General features: G+C 46.2%; 1 protein-coding gene across 2 annotated transcripts in view; it reads left to right on the forward strand.

The window, feature by feature from the left end:
* Positions 1–14,373, forward strand: part of LOC109869655 (constitutive coactivator of PPAR-gamma-like protein 2) — a 97,580-nt gene extending 83,207 nt beyond the window's left edge. For both annotated transcript variants that reach the window (XM_031804449.1, XM_031804450.1), the window contains 2 exons: positions 2,955–3,000; positions 8,462–14,373. In XM_031804449.1, coding sequence (XP_031660309.1) covers positions 2,955–2,963 — 9 coding nt within the window. In that variant the 3' untranslated portion in view covers positions 2,964–3,000; positions 8,462–14,373. The remainder of the gene's footprint in view (positions 1–2,954; positions 3,001–8,461) is intronic.
* The last annotated feature ends 505 nt before the right edge of the window (positions 14,374–14,878 follow it).

Here is a 14,878-nt window from a genome sequence, read left to right on the forward strand (position 1 = left end):
TCTCTCCCCGTCTCTCTCCCTGTCTCTCTCTCTCTCCCCGTCCTTCTCTCTCCCCGTCCTTCTCTCTCCCCGTCCTTCTCTCTCCCCGTCCTTCTCTCTCCCCGTCCTTCTCTCTCGACCCCTCCTTCTCTTCCTCCCCGTCTCTCTCTCTCCGTCTCTCTCTCTCTCCCCGTCTCTCTCCCCGTCTCTCTCCCCGTCTCTCTCTCCCCGTCTCTCTCTCTCTCTCTCTCCCCGTCTATATAATATAACCTTTTACTGATCTGTCCCCGTCTATATATAATATAACCTTTTTACTGATCTCTCCCCGTCTATATATATATAACCTTTTACTGATCTCTCCCGTCTATTATAACATAACCTTTTACTGATCTCTCCCCCATCTATATATAATATAACCTTTTACTGATCTCTCCCCGTCTATATTAATATAACCTTTTACTGATCTCTCCCCGTCTATATATAATATAACCTTTTACTGATTCTCTCTCTCTCTCCACGTTTCTCTCCCTGTCTCTCTCCCCGTCTCTCTCTCTCTCTCGCCCTGTCTCTCTCCCCGTCTCTCTCTCTCGCCCTGTCTCTCTCTCCCGGCTCTCTCCCCGTCTCTCTCTCTCTCTCCACGTCTCTCCTCTCTCCCCGTCTCTCTCTCCCCGTCTCTCTCTCTCTCCCCGTCTCTCTCTCTCCCCGTCTCTCTCCTCTCCCCGTCTCTCTCTCTCCCCGTCTCTCTCTCTCTCCCCGTCTTCTCTCTCTCCCCGTCCTCTCTCTCCCTCTCCCCATCTCTCTCTCTCCCGTCTCTCTCTCCCCGTCTCTCTCTCCCCGTCTTTCTCTCTCTGTCTCTCTCTCTCTCCACCGTCTCTCTCTCTCTCTCTGTCTCTCTCTCTCCCCGTCTCTCTCTCTCTCCCCGTCTCTCTCTCTCTCTCTCTCTCTCCCCATCTTTCTCTCTCCCCGTCTCTCTCTCTCCCCGTCTCTCTCTCTCCACGTCTCTCTCTCTCCCCGTCTCTCTCTCTCTCTCTCTCTCCCCGTCTTCTCTCTCTCCCCGGTCTCTCTCTCTCTCCCCGTCTTCTCTCTCTCTCTCCCTGTCTCTCTCTCTCTCCCCGTCTCTCTCTCTCTCCACGTCTCTCTCTCTCTCCCACGTCTCTCTCTCTCTCCCCGTCTCTCTCTCTCCCCGTCTCTCTCCCCGTCTCTCTCTCCCGTCTCTCTCTCTCTCTCTCCCCGTCTATATAAATAACCTTTTACTGATCTCTCCCCATCTATATATAATATAACCTTTTACTGATCTCTCCCCGTCTATATATAATATAACCTTTTACTGATCTCTCCCCGTCTATATATAATATAACCTTTTAACTGATCTCTCTCTCTCTCTCCACGTTCTCTCCCTGTCTCTCTCCCCGTCTCTCTCTCTCTCTCTCGCCCTGTCTCTCTCTCCCCGTCTCTTCTCTCTCGCCCTGTCTCTCTCTCCCGGCTCTCTCCCCGTCTCTCTCTCTCTCTCCACGTCTCTCTCTCTCTCCCCGTCTCTCTCTCCCGTCTCTCTCTCTCTCCCCGTCTCTCTCTCCCCGTCTCTCTCTCTCTCCCCCGTCTCTCCTTCTCCCGTCTCTTCTCTCTCCCCGTCTTTCTCTCTCTGTCTCTCTCTCTCCCCCGCTCTCTCTCTCCCCGTCTCTCTCTCTCCCTCTCCCCATCTCTCTCTCTCCCCGTCTCTCTCTCCCCGTCTCTCTCTCCCCGTCTTTCTCTCTCTGTCTCTCTCTCTCTCCACGTCTCTCTCTCTCTCTGTCTCTCTCTCTCCCCGTTCTCTCTCTCTCTCCCCGTCTCTCTCTCTCTCTCTCTCTCTCCCCATCTTTCTCTCTCCCCGTCTCTCTCTCTCCCCGTCTCTCTCTCTCCCGTCTCTCTCTCTCCACGTCTCTCTCTCTCCCCGTCTCTCTCTCTCTCCCCGTCTCTCTCTCTCTCCCCGTCTCTCTCTCTCTCCCCATCTCTCTCTCTCTCCCCGTCTCTCTCTCTCCCCGTCTCTCTCTCTCTCCACGTCTCTCTCTCTCTCCACGTCTCTCTCTCTCTCCCCGTCTCTCTCTCTCCCCGTCTCTCTCTCTCCCCGTTTCTCTCTCTCTCCACGTCTCTCTCTCTCTCTCTCTCTCTCCCGTCTCTCTCTCTCTCCCCGTCTCTCTCTCTCCCCGGTTCTCTCTCTCTCCCCGTCCTCTCTCTCCCCGTCTTTCTCTCTCTCCCCGTCTTTCTCTCTCTCCCCGTCTCTCTCTCTCTCCCCGTCTCTCTCTCTCTCCCCTTCTCTCTCTCCCCGTCTCTCTCTCCCCGTCTCTCTCTCTCCCCGTCTCTCTCTCTCCCAGTCTTTCTCTCTCTGTCTCTCTCTCTCTCTCTGTCTCTCTCTCTCTCCACGTCTCTCTCTCTCTCTGTCTCTCTCTCTCCCCGTCTCTCTCTCTCTCCCCGTCTCTCTCTCTCTCTCTCTCCCCATCTTTCTCTCTCCCCGTCTCTCTCTCTCCCCGTCTCTCTCTCTCCACGTCTCTCTCTCTCCCCGTCTCTCTCTCTCTCTCCCCGTCTCTCTCTCTCTCCCCGTCTCTCTCTCTCTCCCCGTCTCTCTCTCTCTCTCCCCGTCTCTCTCTCTCTCCCCGTCTCTCTCTCTCTCTCACCTTCTCTCTCTCTCTCTCTCTCTCTCTCTCTCTCCCCGTCTTTCGCTCTCTCCCCGTCTTTCTCTCTCTCCCCGTCTTTCTCTCTCTCCCCGTCTTTCTCTCTCTCCCCGTCTCTCTCGCTCCCCGTCTCTCTCTCTCTCCCCGTCTCTCTCTCTCTCTGTCTCTCTCTCTCCCCGTCTCTCTCTTGCTCTCCCCGTCTCTCTCTCACTCCCCGTCTCTCTCTCTCTGTCTCTCCCTGTCTCTCTCTCGCTCCCTGTCTCTCACTCCCCCTGTTTCTCTCACTCCCCATGTCTCTCTCTATGTCTCGCTCTCTGTCCCTCTCTCCAGAAGGGGTAAGGACATCCCAGCGAAAGCAGGACGAGGAGTTAAAAAGGTGACTGCCAAGTCATTAAGGTTAAGGTGACTGCCAAGTCATTAAGGTGACTGCCAAGTCATTAAGGTTAAGGTGACTGCCAAGTCATTAAGGTTAAGGTGACTGCCATGTCATTAAGGTTAAGGTGACTGCCAAGTCATTAAGGTTAAGGTGACTGCCAAGTCATTAAGGTTGGGCCATTTTATGATTGCATCGTCTATCGACGATGTTTGACTGCCATCGTTGACTGTGACGATATCATGATGTCACAAAATATGTTTTGGCATATTTGAGTCTGGCAGCACACAACAGGGCTGTGCAGTGAGCACACAGTAGGGCAACATACCAAATGGTCTGTTCCCTATTGGCCTTCGCCTCAATGGTCTATACATATGTGGTAGGTAGACTATTAACTTAATGCAAGGAACAATGTAGCTTGTAGAAGAGACCAGAGCAAATGTCAGCTAGGTCCTAACGTGGTTTTTGTCTCCTCTCCAATGTGGGATAATAATGGACCTTTTGCAGCAATCTTCATTTCCCTTTTTCCATTTGAATGGGATTTGTTAGACTAGGCATAGCCTACTCTTTGATGATCAACCATGGAATGAGTCGATAGACCTGAGTTCCATCTCAGTTTGTGAATAAAAACATAGGCGCTGGAAAGGGGAGACTCACCAACACTATGGTGGGCACTGTTTTGCTCTACCACCCCCACAAGTGTCTCCTCTGAAGGTAACCGCTACCGGGTTGTAAAGGGAAGTATGAAGGTACTTCACTCAAGAAAAGGGTTTCATATGTGTAACAAAAATATGTATATATACATACCATTCAAAAATCTGGAGTCGCTTAGAAATGTCCTTGTTTTTGAAAGAAAAGTACATTTTTTTGTCCATTAAAATAACATCAAATTGATCAGAAATACAGTGTAGACATTGTTAATGTTGGAAATGACTATTGTAGCTGGAAACAGCTGATTTTTAATGGAATATCTACAGTTGAAGTCTGAAGTTTACATACACTTAGGTTGGAGTCATTAAAACTAGTTTTTCAACCACTCCACACATTTCTTGTTAACAAATTATAGTTTTGCCAAGTCAGTTAGGACATCTACTGTGTGCATGACACAGGTAATTTTTCTAACAATTGTTTAGACAATTGCTTATAATTCACTGTATCACAATTCCAGTGGGTCAGAAGTTTACATAAACTAAGTTGACTGTGTCTTTAAACAGCTTGGAAAATTCCAGAAAATTATGTCATGGCTTTAGAAGCTTCTGATCGGCTAATTGACATCATTTGAGTCAATTAGAGGTGTACCTGTGGATGTATTTCAATGCCTACCTTCAAACTCAATGCCTCTTTGCTTGACATCATGGGAAAATCAAAAGAAATCAGCCAAGACCTCAGAAAAAGAAATGTAGACCTCCACAAGTCTGGTTCATCCTTGGGAGCAATTTCCAAATGCGTGACTGTACCACGTTCATCTGTACAAACAATAGTACGCAAGTATAAACACCATGGGACCACGCAGCTGTCATACCGCTCAGGAAGGAGACACGTTCTGTCTCCAGAGATGAATGTACTTTGGTGCGAAAAGTGCAAATCAATCCCAGAACAACAGCAAAGGACTTGTGAAGATGCTGGAGGAAACAGGTACAAAAGTATCTATATCCACAGCAAAACGAGTCCTATATCGACATAACCTGAAAGGCCGCTCAGCAAGGAAGAAGCCACTGCTCCAAAACCGCCATAAAAAAGCCAGACTTGGCGGAAAGGGGGGAGGCTTGCAAGCCGAAGACACCATCCCAACCGTGAAGCACGGGGGTGGCAGCATCATGTTGTGGGGGTGCTTGCTGCAGGAGGGACTGGTGCACTTCACAAAATAGATGGCATCATGAGGAAGGAAAATGATGTGAATATTTTGAAGCAACATCTCCAGACATCAGTCAGGAAGTTAAAGGTTGGTCGCAAATGGGTCTTCCACATGGACAATGACCCCAAGCATACTTCCAAGGTTGTGGCAAAATGGCTTAAGGACAACAAAGTCATTGTATTGTATCACAAAGCCCTGACCTCAATCCTATAGAAAATATGTGGGTAGAACTGAAAAAGCTTGTGTGAGCAAGGAGGCCTACAAACCTGACTCAGTTACACCAGCTCTGTCAGGAGGAATGGGCCAAAATTCACCCAACCTATTGTGGAAAGCTTGTGGAAGGCTATCCAAAACGTTTGACCCAAGTTAAACAATTTAAAGACAATGCTACCAAATACTAATTGAGTGTATGTAAACTTCTGACCCTCTGGGAATGTGATGAAAGAAATAAAAGCTGAAATAACTACTATTATTCTGACATTTCACATTCTTAAAATAAAGTGGTGATCCTAACTGACCTAAGACAGGCAATTTTTACTAGGATTAAATGTCAGGACTTGTGAAAAACTGAGTTTAAATGGATTTGGCTAAGGTTTTTATAAATCTCTGACTTCAACTGTATATAGGAGTACAGAGGCCCAATATCAGCAACCACCACTCCTGTGTTCCAATGGCACGTTGTGTTAGCTAATCCAAGTTTATAATTTTAAAAGGCTAATTGATCATTAGAAAACCCTTTTGCTATTATGTTAGCACAGCTGAAAGCTGTTGTTCTGATTAAAGAAGCAATAAAACTAGCCTTCTTTAGACTAGTTGAGTATCTGGAGCATCAGCATTTGTGGGTTCGACTACAGGCTCAAAATGGCCAGAAACAAATACCTTTCGAATGGTATATATGTGTATTTTATATTTGAGATTCTTTAAAGTAGCCACCCTTTGCCTTGAAGACATATTTGCATACTTTGGAGTTCTCTCAACCAGCTTCACCTGGAATTATTTTCCAACAGTCTTGAAGTCCCACATATGCTGAGCACTTGTTGGCTGCTTTTCCTTCACTCTGCGGTTCCAAATCATCCCACACCATCTCAATTGGGGTGATTTGCTCCGGCCCTCGTCGGATGTGGCAGGGCTTGCAAACTATTACAGACTACAAAGGGAAGCACAGCAGAGAGCTGCCCAGTGACACAAGCCTACCAGATGAGCTAAATTACTTCTATGCTCGCTTCGAGGCAAGTTACACTGAAACATGCATGAGAGCATCATCTGTTCCGAACGACTGTGTGATCACGCTCTCCGCAGCCAATGTGAGTAAGACCTTTGAAAAGGTCTACATTCACCAGGCCACAGGGCCAGACGGATTACCAGGATGTGTACTCCGAGCATGCGCTGAACAACTGGCAAGTGTCTTCACTGACATTTTCAACCTGTCCCTGTCTGAGTCTGTAATACCAACATGTTTCAAGCAGACCACCATAGTCCCTGTGCCCAATAACACTAAGGTAACCTGCCTAAATGGCTACCGACCCATAGCACTCACGTCTGTATCCATCAAGCGCTTTGAAAGGCTGGTCATGGCTCACATTAACACCAGCATCCCAGAAACCCTAGACCCACTCCAATGTGCATACTGCCCCAACAGATCCTCAGATGATGCCATCTCTATTGCACTCCACACTGCCCTTTCCCACCTGGACAGAAGGAACACCTATGTGAGAATGCTGTTCATTGACTACAGCTCAGTGTTCAACACCATAGTGTCCTCAAAGCTCATCACTAAGCTAAGGACCCTGGGACTAAACCCCTCCCTCTGCAACTGGATCCTGGACTTCCTGACGGGCCGCCCCCAGGTGGTAAGGGTAGGTAACAACACATCCGCCACACTGATCCTCAACACAGGGGCCCCTCAGGGGTGCGTGCTCAGTCCCCTCCTGTACTCCCTGTTCACTCATGACTGCACGGCCAGGCACGAGTAGAAACACCATCATTAAGTTTGATGATGACAACAACGACGATACAGCCTATAGGGAGGAGGTCAGAGACCTGGCCGTGTGGTGCCAGGACAACAACCTCTCCCTCAACGTGAGAAAGACAAAGGAGCTGATCGTGGACTACAGGAAAAGGAGGACCGAGCACGCCCCTACTAACATCGACGGGGCTGTAGTGGAGCTGGTCAAGAGTTTTTCAAGTTCCTTGGTGTCTACATCACCAACAAACTATCATAGTCCACACACCAAGGCAGTCGTGAAGAGGGCAAGACAACACCTTTCCCCTCTCAGGAGACTGAAAGATTTGGCATGGGTCCTCAGATCCTTGAAAAGTTCTACAGCTGCACCATTGAGAGCATCCTGACCAGTTCCATCGCCGCCTGGTATGGCAACTGCTCGGCATCTGACCGTAAGGCGCTACAGAGGGTAGTGCGTACGACTCAGTACATCACTGGGGCCAAGCTTCCTGCCATCCAGGACCTGTATATCAGAGGATAGTGCGTACGGCCCAGTACATCACTGGGGCCAAGCTTCCTGACATCCAGGACCTGTATAATAGGCAGTGTCAGAGGAAAGCCCAAAAATGTGTCAGAGACTCCAGTCACACAAATCGTAGACTGTTCTCTCTACTATCGCACGGCAAGCAGCCCCAAGTCTAGGACCAAAAGTCTCCTTAACAGCTTCTACCCCCAAGCCATTAGACTGCTGAACAATTAATCAGATGGCCACAGGACTATTTACATTGATCCCCCCCCCCCCATTGGTTTTGTACACTGCTGCTACTCGCTGTTTATTATCTATGGATAGTCACTTCATCCCTACCTACATGTACAAATGACCTCGACTAACCTGTACCCCCGCACATTGACCCTGTAAATAGTCTTGTTATTGTTATTTTGTTACATTTTATAATTTTTTTACTTTAGTTAATTTGGTAAATATTTTCTTAACTCTTCTTGAACTGCACTGTTGGTCAAGGCCTTGTAAGTAAGCATTTCACGGTAAAGTCTGCACTGTTGGTTAAGGGCTTGTAAGTCAGCATTTCACGGTAAAGTCTGCACTGTTGGTCAAGGCCTTGTAAGTCAGCATTTCACGGTAAAGTCTACACGTTGTATTCGGCACATGTGACAAAGTTTGATTTGATTTAGCAATGACTTTGTGACTGTGGTAACTCGGGAAAACGGAATGTAACTTGATGGAATAATGTCCAGATAATCAGATAAAACAATAATAGCCTACACTTTATATATATATTTGAAGGTAGGCTAATATAAATATTATCTGATTCTTTTTTACAAGACAAACATAGGCCTACCAGTTAGAAAATTATTTGTAGACTAGACAAGCATTTCGCTACACTCGCATTAACATCTGCTAACCATGTGTATGTCACAAATAAAATTTGATTTGATTAAATAATTAACTAGGCCTAATACTGTTTTCAACAATGATTTAATGAGATTGATTGTGGCTTTACTAACAATTTAAATAAAAAATAATGACATTACCAACCAAATCACAGTTCTGGTATAACCATATGTAAAGAAGGCTCTTTACTAAAGAGAGGTAGCTGTAGCTAACTAACTCTAAGTAAACATGAACTCTCTCTCCTCTCCTCCCCCAGACACATTCCCCCTCCTCCACCAGCCCCACCAAGCCTGAGGAGGAGGAGGAGCCTAACTCGGGGGCCGTGACCCAGCAGCTGAATGGCAGCCCTGCAGCCTCCGGTATTGGCCAGCCTCTGGATCTGCCCCCACTGGCCCATCCAATCCCGTGTGCCTTAGCAAGCAGAGACAACCAAACAGAGGAGGCCCCCTGTTGCCTTGACGACTGTCCTTCAGACGGAACACTAACGAAGGAGGCGTGATGAGGCTTTCCCAGAATGCACCAGGGTGTTCTGAAAAAGCTGTCTGTGTTTCACTGCCCCTTGATTTTGTCATGTAGTTTTATTTTATCTTAACGATCAGAGGTTTTTCTCCATGAGTCCATATGTATGTAAGCCCCTGCCTACCTAAAGCACCGCCCCCATGGCCCGTCGCTATAGTAACCCCAGCCCACTGTCTCATGATGTTCTGATGGTCCCTCCCTACTGTTAATATTCCTACCGGGATCCTTGCGGTTAGACTTGAACTACGGTGTTTAGTAGTAGTGTGTTTAGATACACTAACGTCGACACTACCACACACTGTTGGCTAGGTGCCTGGGTTTGGTCGGTTGTTGCCATAGGGTGAGCTCAGAGTTCCAGGAGTGCTCCAGGAGAGTTCCAGGAGTGTTGGACTCTAGAAGTGTCAGAGGAGGAATAGCGAAAGAGGAGGATGATGAGTGCAGTGTTTGTGTGCTAAATAAGCCCGGTTTACCACCAATAATGATTTATTAGTGTTAGCCGCGCCACTAACCACCCAGAGCGCGTGTTTGCATTGCTCTAACCCTTCAGTAGCATTTAGCCCACACCTTGAATAACATGAGCACTTGCCCTAATATGTTATCATGCTAAGTTAGCCTAGCCCAGCTTTATTTAGACCCCCTGACCACAGATGTAATGTATGTACGCACCTTAACCTGACGCTCCAACGTATGGAAGCTCTTACCCCTATATTAGATTATATCCCCTATGCTCTGATTGTATATCCCAACAGAGAGCACTTACTAATGTTGGATTCAGTGATTTAATATAGATTATTATTGACCAGACCCCTAGACAGTTTGTCTGAGAGAGTTCCCTTGCGACCTAGGAAATCACTTTGATCATTGACCTCAAGGTCTATTTTAACATGGCCTTTGTGTTGTGCAAACGAGACCTGTTTGAATGTCATTAGAGTAGGCTGCACAATTCATCCAAACCGCAATATTGACATGTGCAATATCCATATCGCAATATTTTGCAACCCCACTCAGCCGTGTGTACGGTCCGTTATTATAGTTGACTCTGTCGTCCCTCTCCTCTTGCGGCTGCTTCCTACAACTCAAGCAGCACAGTTCCTCTTCTGTTAGATTCACTAGAAGCTTCCATTCTGTTCTGTTAGGTCAAATGCAGTCAACACATTGTTCCAAACAAGAATGATGCTGCTTTCTACTTAGCTTCTTAATGTAAATCATTATATTCCTCTGATTCCATCTGTGTTTTGATCGATCACAGGTCAAATTGTAATATGTGTTCAAAGTAAATAAAATGGTCCAACATGGTGCAGCCCTAGAACGGCCTGGTCTTCAGAAGAAGCACATTTAGTTTTAAAAGGAATCCTCTAGCAGGTCAAAACATTCACGCGATCAGAGATAGAGGACATCTTTGTATCTGTACCGTTATTGCATCTATGACAGTATGGGCAGCTCTATTGAGCCTAGCTTCATTTTAAAGTAGTCTATTTTCTTCACAGTTGGAGCTAATCCCTCCCAGTTTGACATGACTTCAACAGGGTCACCAGGAGGGATCCGCCAATGAAGTTGGGAGGCCCACACAGTCGACTACATTAAAATGGTGGAAGCGCTCAATGGCGCTGCCCAGGCTAATACGGTGTTGGCCAGTAGAGGCCTCTATCATTCTCTATGGGCCAAGTATGGTGCCACGTCAGAGGACGGGAGGGTCAGGGCTTAAAGGTCAGAGTGCTGACGCTACCAAGCTCCTCTTCTGACTGGCACCTTGTCTAAATGAACCCAAGGCTGCATCTGAAATGGCATTCCCTGCGTAGTGCATCAGAAGCAGTGCATTATGGGGGGGTAGGTTGCCTTTAGAGACCTGATGAAGTCCCAAAGCATAGTCCCACACTAGCCTTGTCAGCTGGCTGGCCAATCAGGACAGGCCTGGTAGCACCTCCTGGTGATTGGTTAGCAGTTTCCACGGCGATAGCCCAGCATTCTAAGCTCTTTATCTAACAGGAAGCACTTCCCCCAAACCACTTAGCCAATTAGCAGGGGTTTAAGGTGAGAACACTTGCATGTTCCGCCCACAATCTAAAGATCCTAAATAGTTTTAATGTTAAACTCTTTATGTTGTCATCATTATAGTAGAGGATAAAGTATCATTTTAATAGGTCTGCTCTGAGACCAATCAGAGTATTGACTTGTTTTAATGTTAGTAGAAGACTACAGAGAGATAGCAGAGAGGAATCAATTTTAATGTTAGTAGACGACTACAGAGAGATAGCAGAGAGGAATCAATTTTAATGTTAGTAGACGACTACAGAGAGATAGCAGAGAGGAATCAGTTTCAATGTTAGTAGGAGACTACAGAGAGATAGAAGAGAGGAATCAGTTTTAATGTTAGTAGGAAACTACAGAGATAGCAGAGAGGAATCAGTTTTAAAGTTAGTAGGAGACTACAGAGAGATAGCAGGGACTAACCTCTAGAGGACTGTCAGACAATAGTAACCGTGTTGGACCTAGTTCTACAGGACTGTCAGACAATAGTAACCATGTTAGACCTAGTTCTACAGGACTGTCAGACAATAGTAACCGTGTTGGACTAAGTTCTACAGGGCTGTCAGACAATAGTAACCGTGTTGGACTAAGTTCTACAGGACTGTAGTTGACACAAACAGAAAAGGTCTGGCTGCTAAGTAGTCCAATTGCAGGCCAATCTACCGTAGTAGAATGGAAATAACCCCCGCAGAGCGCACAGTTGCCAGAACAACCGTAACATCTGAATAGAGACTGCACTTCAACCCACATGGGTTTGGATTTCTGCGGCTCATGACTGTTTACAAGCAAATAGAGAGTTTGGGGTTCATTCCACATCAAGTATTTGGAACAACAATCTTTTAGGGATATCTAGCAGACAGATTTGAACCTGGATGGAGAAGAGCCCCACTGGTCATATAATACCCAGCATGACTAGACGACTACGACTCATACATACATATACAGTATAATACTTTAACCTTTAACCTTTCATTACTGTAGTACAATAAAACGGACCACTGCAGGTCATGAGTATGGCTCTTCAGCCAGGAGGAGTGGTGAGCCTATTTATGTCACTCCACTATCTGACAAAATTACACACGACTCTGTCGACTCGTTCCTAACGATACTTACTCATATATACACACAGTAGTTGTTAACAGCCCTCTGTGTGTTTGTGCTGAAGTGATGTAATGTTGCTGTTCCTCGTTAGTTTCTGTCTGTGGGTGAAGCAGAGAGACTTCGTAACTCTCTACTGTTGTACCGAGCTGCAGTCTGACACACAGCCCTCTCCACCCATAACAATACTTTCACGCGCACATTGTCATACTCTGATCAGTGATTTGAATGCTTATCTCAATATCGCTCTGTACACCAACATGCCCTCTTCTCTCTTCAACCCATCTCTCTCTCTCTCTTCCCATCTATCTCTCTCTCTTCCCATCTCTCTCTCACCTCCCATCTCTCTCTCTCCTCCCATCTCTCTCTCCTCCCATCTGTTGTCTCTTCAACCCATCTCTCTCTCTCTCTCCTCCCATCTCTCTCTCCTCCCATCTCTCTCTCTCTCCTCCCATCTCTCTCTCTCTCCTCCCATCTCTCTCTCTCCTCCCATCTCTCTCTCTCCTCCCATCTCTCTCTCTCTCCTCCCATCTCTCTCTCTCCTCCCATCTCTCTCCTCCCATCTCTCTCTCCTCCCATCTCTCTCTCTCTCCTCCCATCTCTCTCTCTCTCTCCTCCCATCTCTCTCTCGCTCCTCCCATCTGTTGTCTATTCAACCCATCTTTCTCTCTCTCCTCCCATCTCTCTCTCTCTCCTCCCATCTGTTGTCTCTTCAACCCATCTCTCTCTCTCTCCTCCCATCTGTCTCTCCTCCCATCTCTCTCTCTCCTCCCATCTGTTCTCTCCCCCCCATTTGGTAGTTATGCTTAAAGCAGCACGTGAAGTAAACACACTGATACACACTTTCACCAACACACACAAATGAAGAGTACCTTACACACACACACACAGTACATATATCCAACCACACAGTACCAATATACACAGAACATATATCCAACCACACAGTACCAATATACACAGAACATATATCCAACCACACAGTACCAATATACACAGAACATATCTCCAACCACACAGTACCAATATACACAGTACATATCTCCAACCACACAGTACCAATATACACAGTACATATCTCCAACTACACAGTACCAATATACACAGAACATATCTCTTGCTCATGTCTCTGTGCTCTCTGTTCCCTCTAGGACCATTTCTATTGGCTGTTTTATGACCCCGCCCCTAACCACCCCCACTAATATTCTATATCGTGATGAACTTTTCTTAGTGATTATCAGTTTCTCTGTAAACTAGCCAGAATCTGGAAGGAAAAAAGTATACAACAAAAAGAAATCGAACTGTTTTATTCAATTGTACTTTAAACTGTGTTTTTTCTTACTATTTTGAATGTCTCTTCTAACCCTTCTATCAAAGCATTCGTTTTGAGAGGCTTTAGCCAACCATAGAGATGTAAACTGAAACCATTCAATATATGATCCTTCTCCGTATTTGATATTATGCCATCGATCGTCTTAAAGACCACTTCGCCGTTGTTACTAAGTTAAGTATCGCACGTCAAAACATTTTTAAATAATCATCGTCTCTGCACTACGTTGGTATATTCTGTTTATCGTCCCTTATAAAGATTTAATGGTCAACTCGTCAAGTGAAGCTGAACTTTGCACAGAGTTAGAAGTCTCACATTACCACCCTGAGAACCAAAGTTCACCCCCCTCCCTCGTTTCCCTGCCATGATGGTATGCCCCAAACCAATGACCTATCAAGAGATTCTATGATGATGTCACAGCACGTGTGATTGGTTTACCCCTATAGAGTGGAGTTTTGTGATGAGTAGAACAGAACTGTGTTGGATGCTGTAGGACTGTTATGTGTCAGTACATGGATGGATGAATAGCTACGCCGACTGACTGGTCCAGACAAGATGAGCCTGCAAGGAAAAGAGACAATGAGACATTCCAAATGGCACCCTGTTCCCTATAATAGTACACTACTTTATACCTTGTGGTGCAGGAAGGTTTCAGTCATGTTTCATTTCTGAGACTCTTATGGTCCTCGTCACGAGTAGTGTTCTAGAAAGGGAACAGGATGTCGTTTGGGATGCTGCCAGGGTGATGGCCAGTCAATTCAGGTCACATGGCCAGGTCACATGATTATTTTATGACATCATCCAGGTGTCAGTCTAAATCTCTGTACTACTACATCACCTTCTCAACCAACTAACATGTATACTACAGTACATCATGTAAACTAGCGGTAATGTGAGTACATGTACTGTAAGCCACACCCCCCTAAACAACAACATCCGTAAAGGACTCCTCTTCATTATTATGATTATTGCTGTTATGATTATTATTGGTATAATTTGTCATTGTTAGCTAAATGGAAACACCAGAATGTTGTTGTGGAGAGGGCTTTTATATTCTTATGGCTGTGGAGGAAGTGATGTCAGAGGACAGGAACAGGAAGGAAGGAGAGGCGTGATGATGTAAAGATGGTCATGTTTGTTGGGAATTGACATCCAGTGCTGAAATAAAATTTATTCTTATAGGAAAAAAATGACTTTACCGCTGTCAGTGTGTTCTTTTGATCTTTCTGTTTGGGCCCAGTTAGTAAGTGGTCCTTGCTATCTGGGATCCTTGGGACGTCCAACTCTGACGTCACTAAATTGAAGTTGAAATGATAAATGGTTAGTGTCATTTTGTTGGTCGGTGGAGCACGCAGGCAGGCAGAAGACAGACCAAAACGCGACTCTGGACGGCGCAGCCATCCAGTCAGAGCGGTGGTGGAGCACGGTCGGAGCCGCATCGGGGGGACTTCAACGGGCTGCGAGAGTGATGAGGTCGATGCTGTCTCATCCACTAGTTAAGCTCAAGGCCAGGAAGCGATGTGGAAAACATGACATTTCGACCGAATATTTAGGCTTTATTCTGGGGGGGAAAATCTTTCAGCAAAATGCATTGACAATTCTCATTCCTGCTTATCCCGAATGTGGGAATTCCTCCAGGTCAGAGGGCAATTCCGATGAAGGACTGTGTTCCACAGCTAGTTACAAGTGTGTCAGAGT

Source organism: Oncorhynchus kisutch, linkage group LG24 (assembly GCF_002021735.2).
Source record: "Oncorhynchus kisutch isolate 150728-3 linkage group LG24, Okis_V2, whole genome shotgun sequence".
Lineage (NCBI taxonomy): Eukaryota > Metazoa > Chordata > Actinopteri > Salmoniformes > Salmonidae > Oncorhynchus > Oncorhynchus kisutch.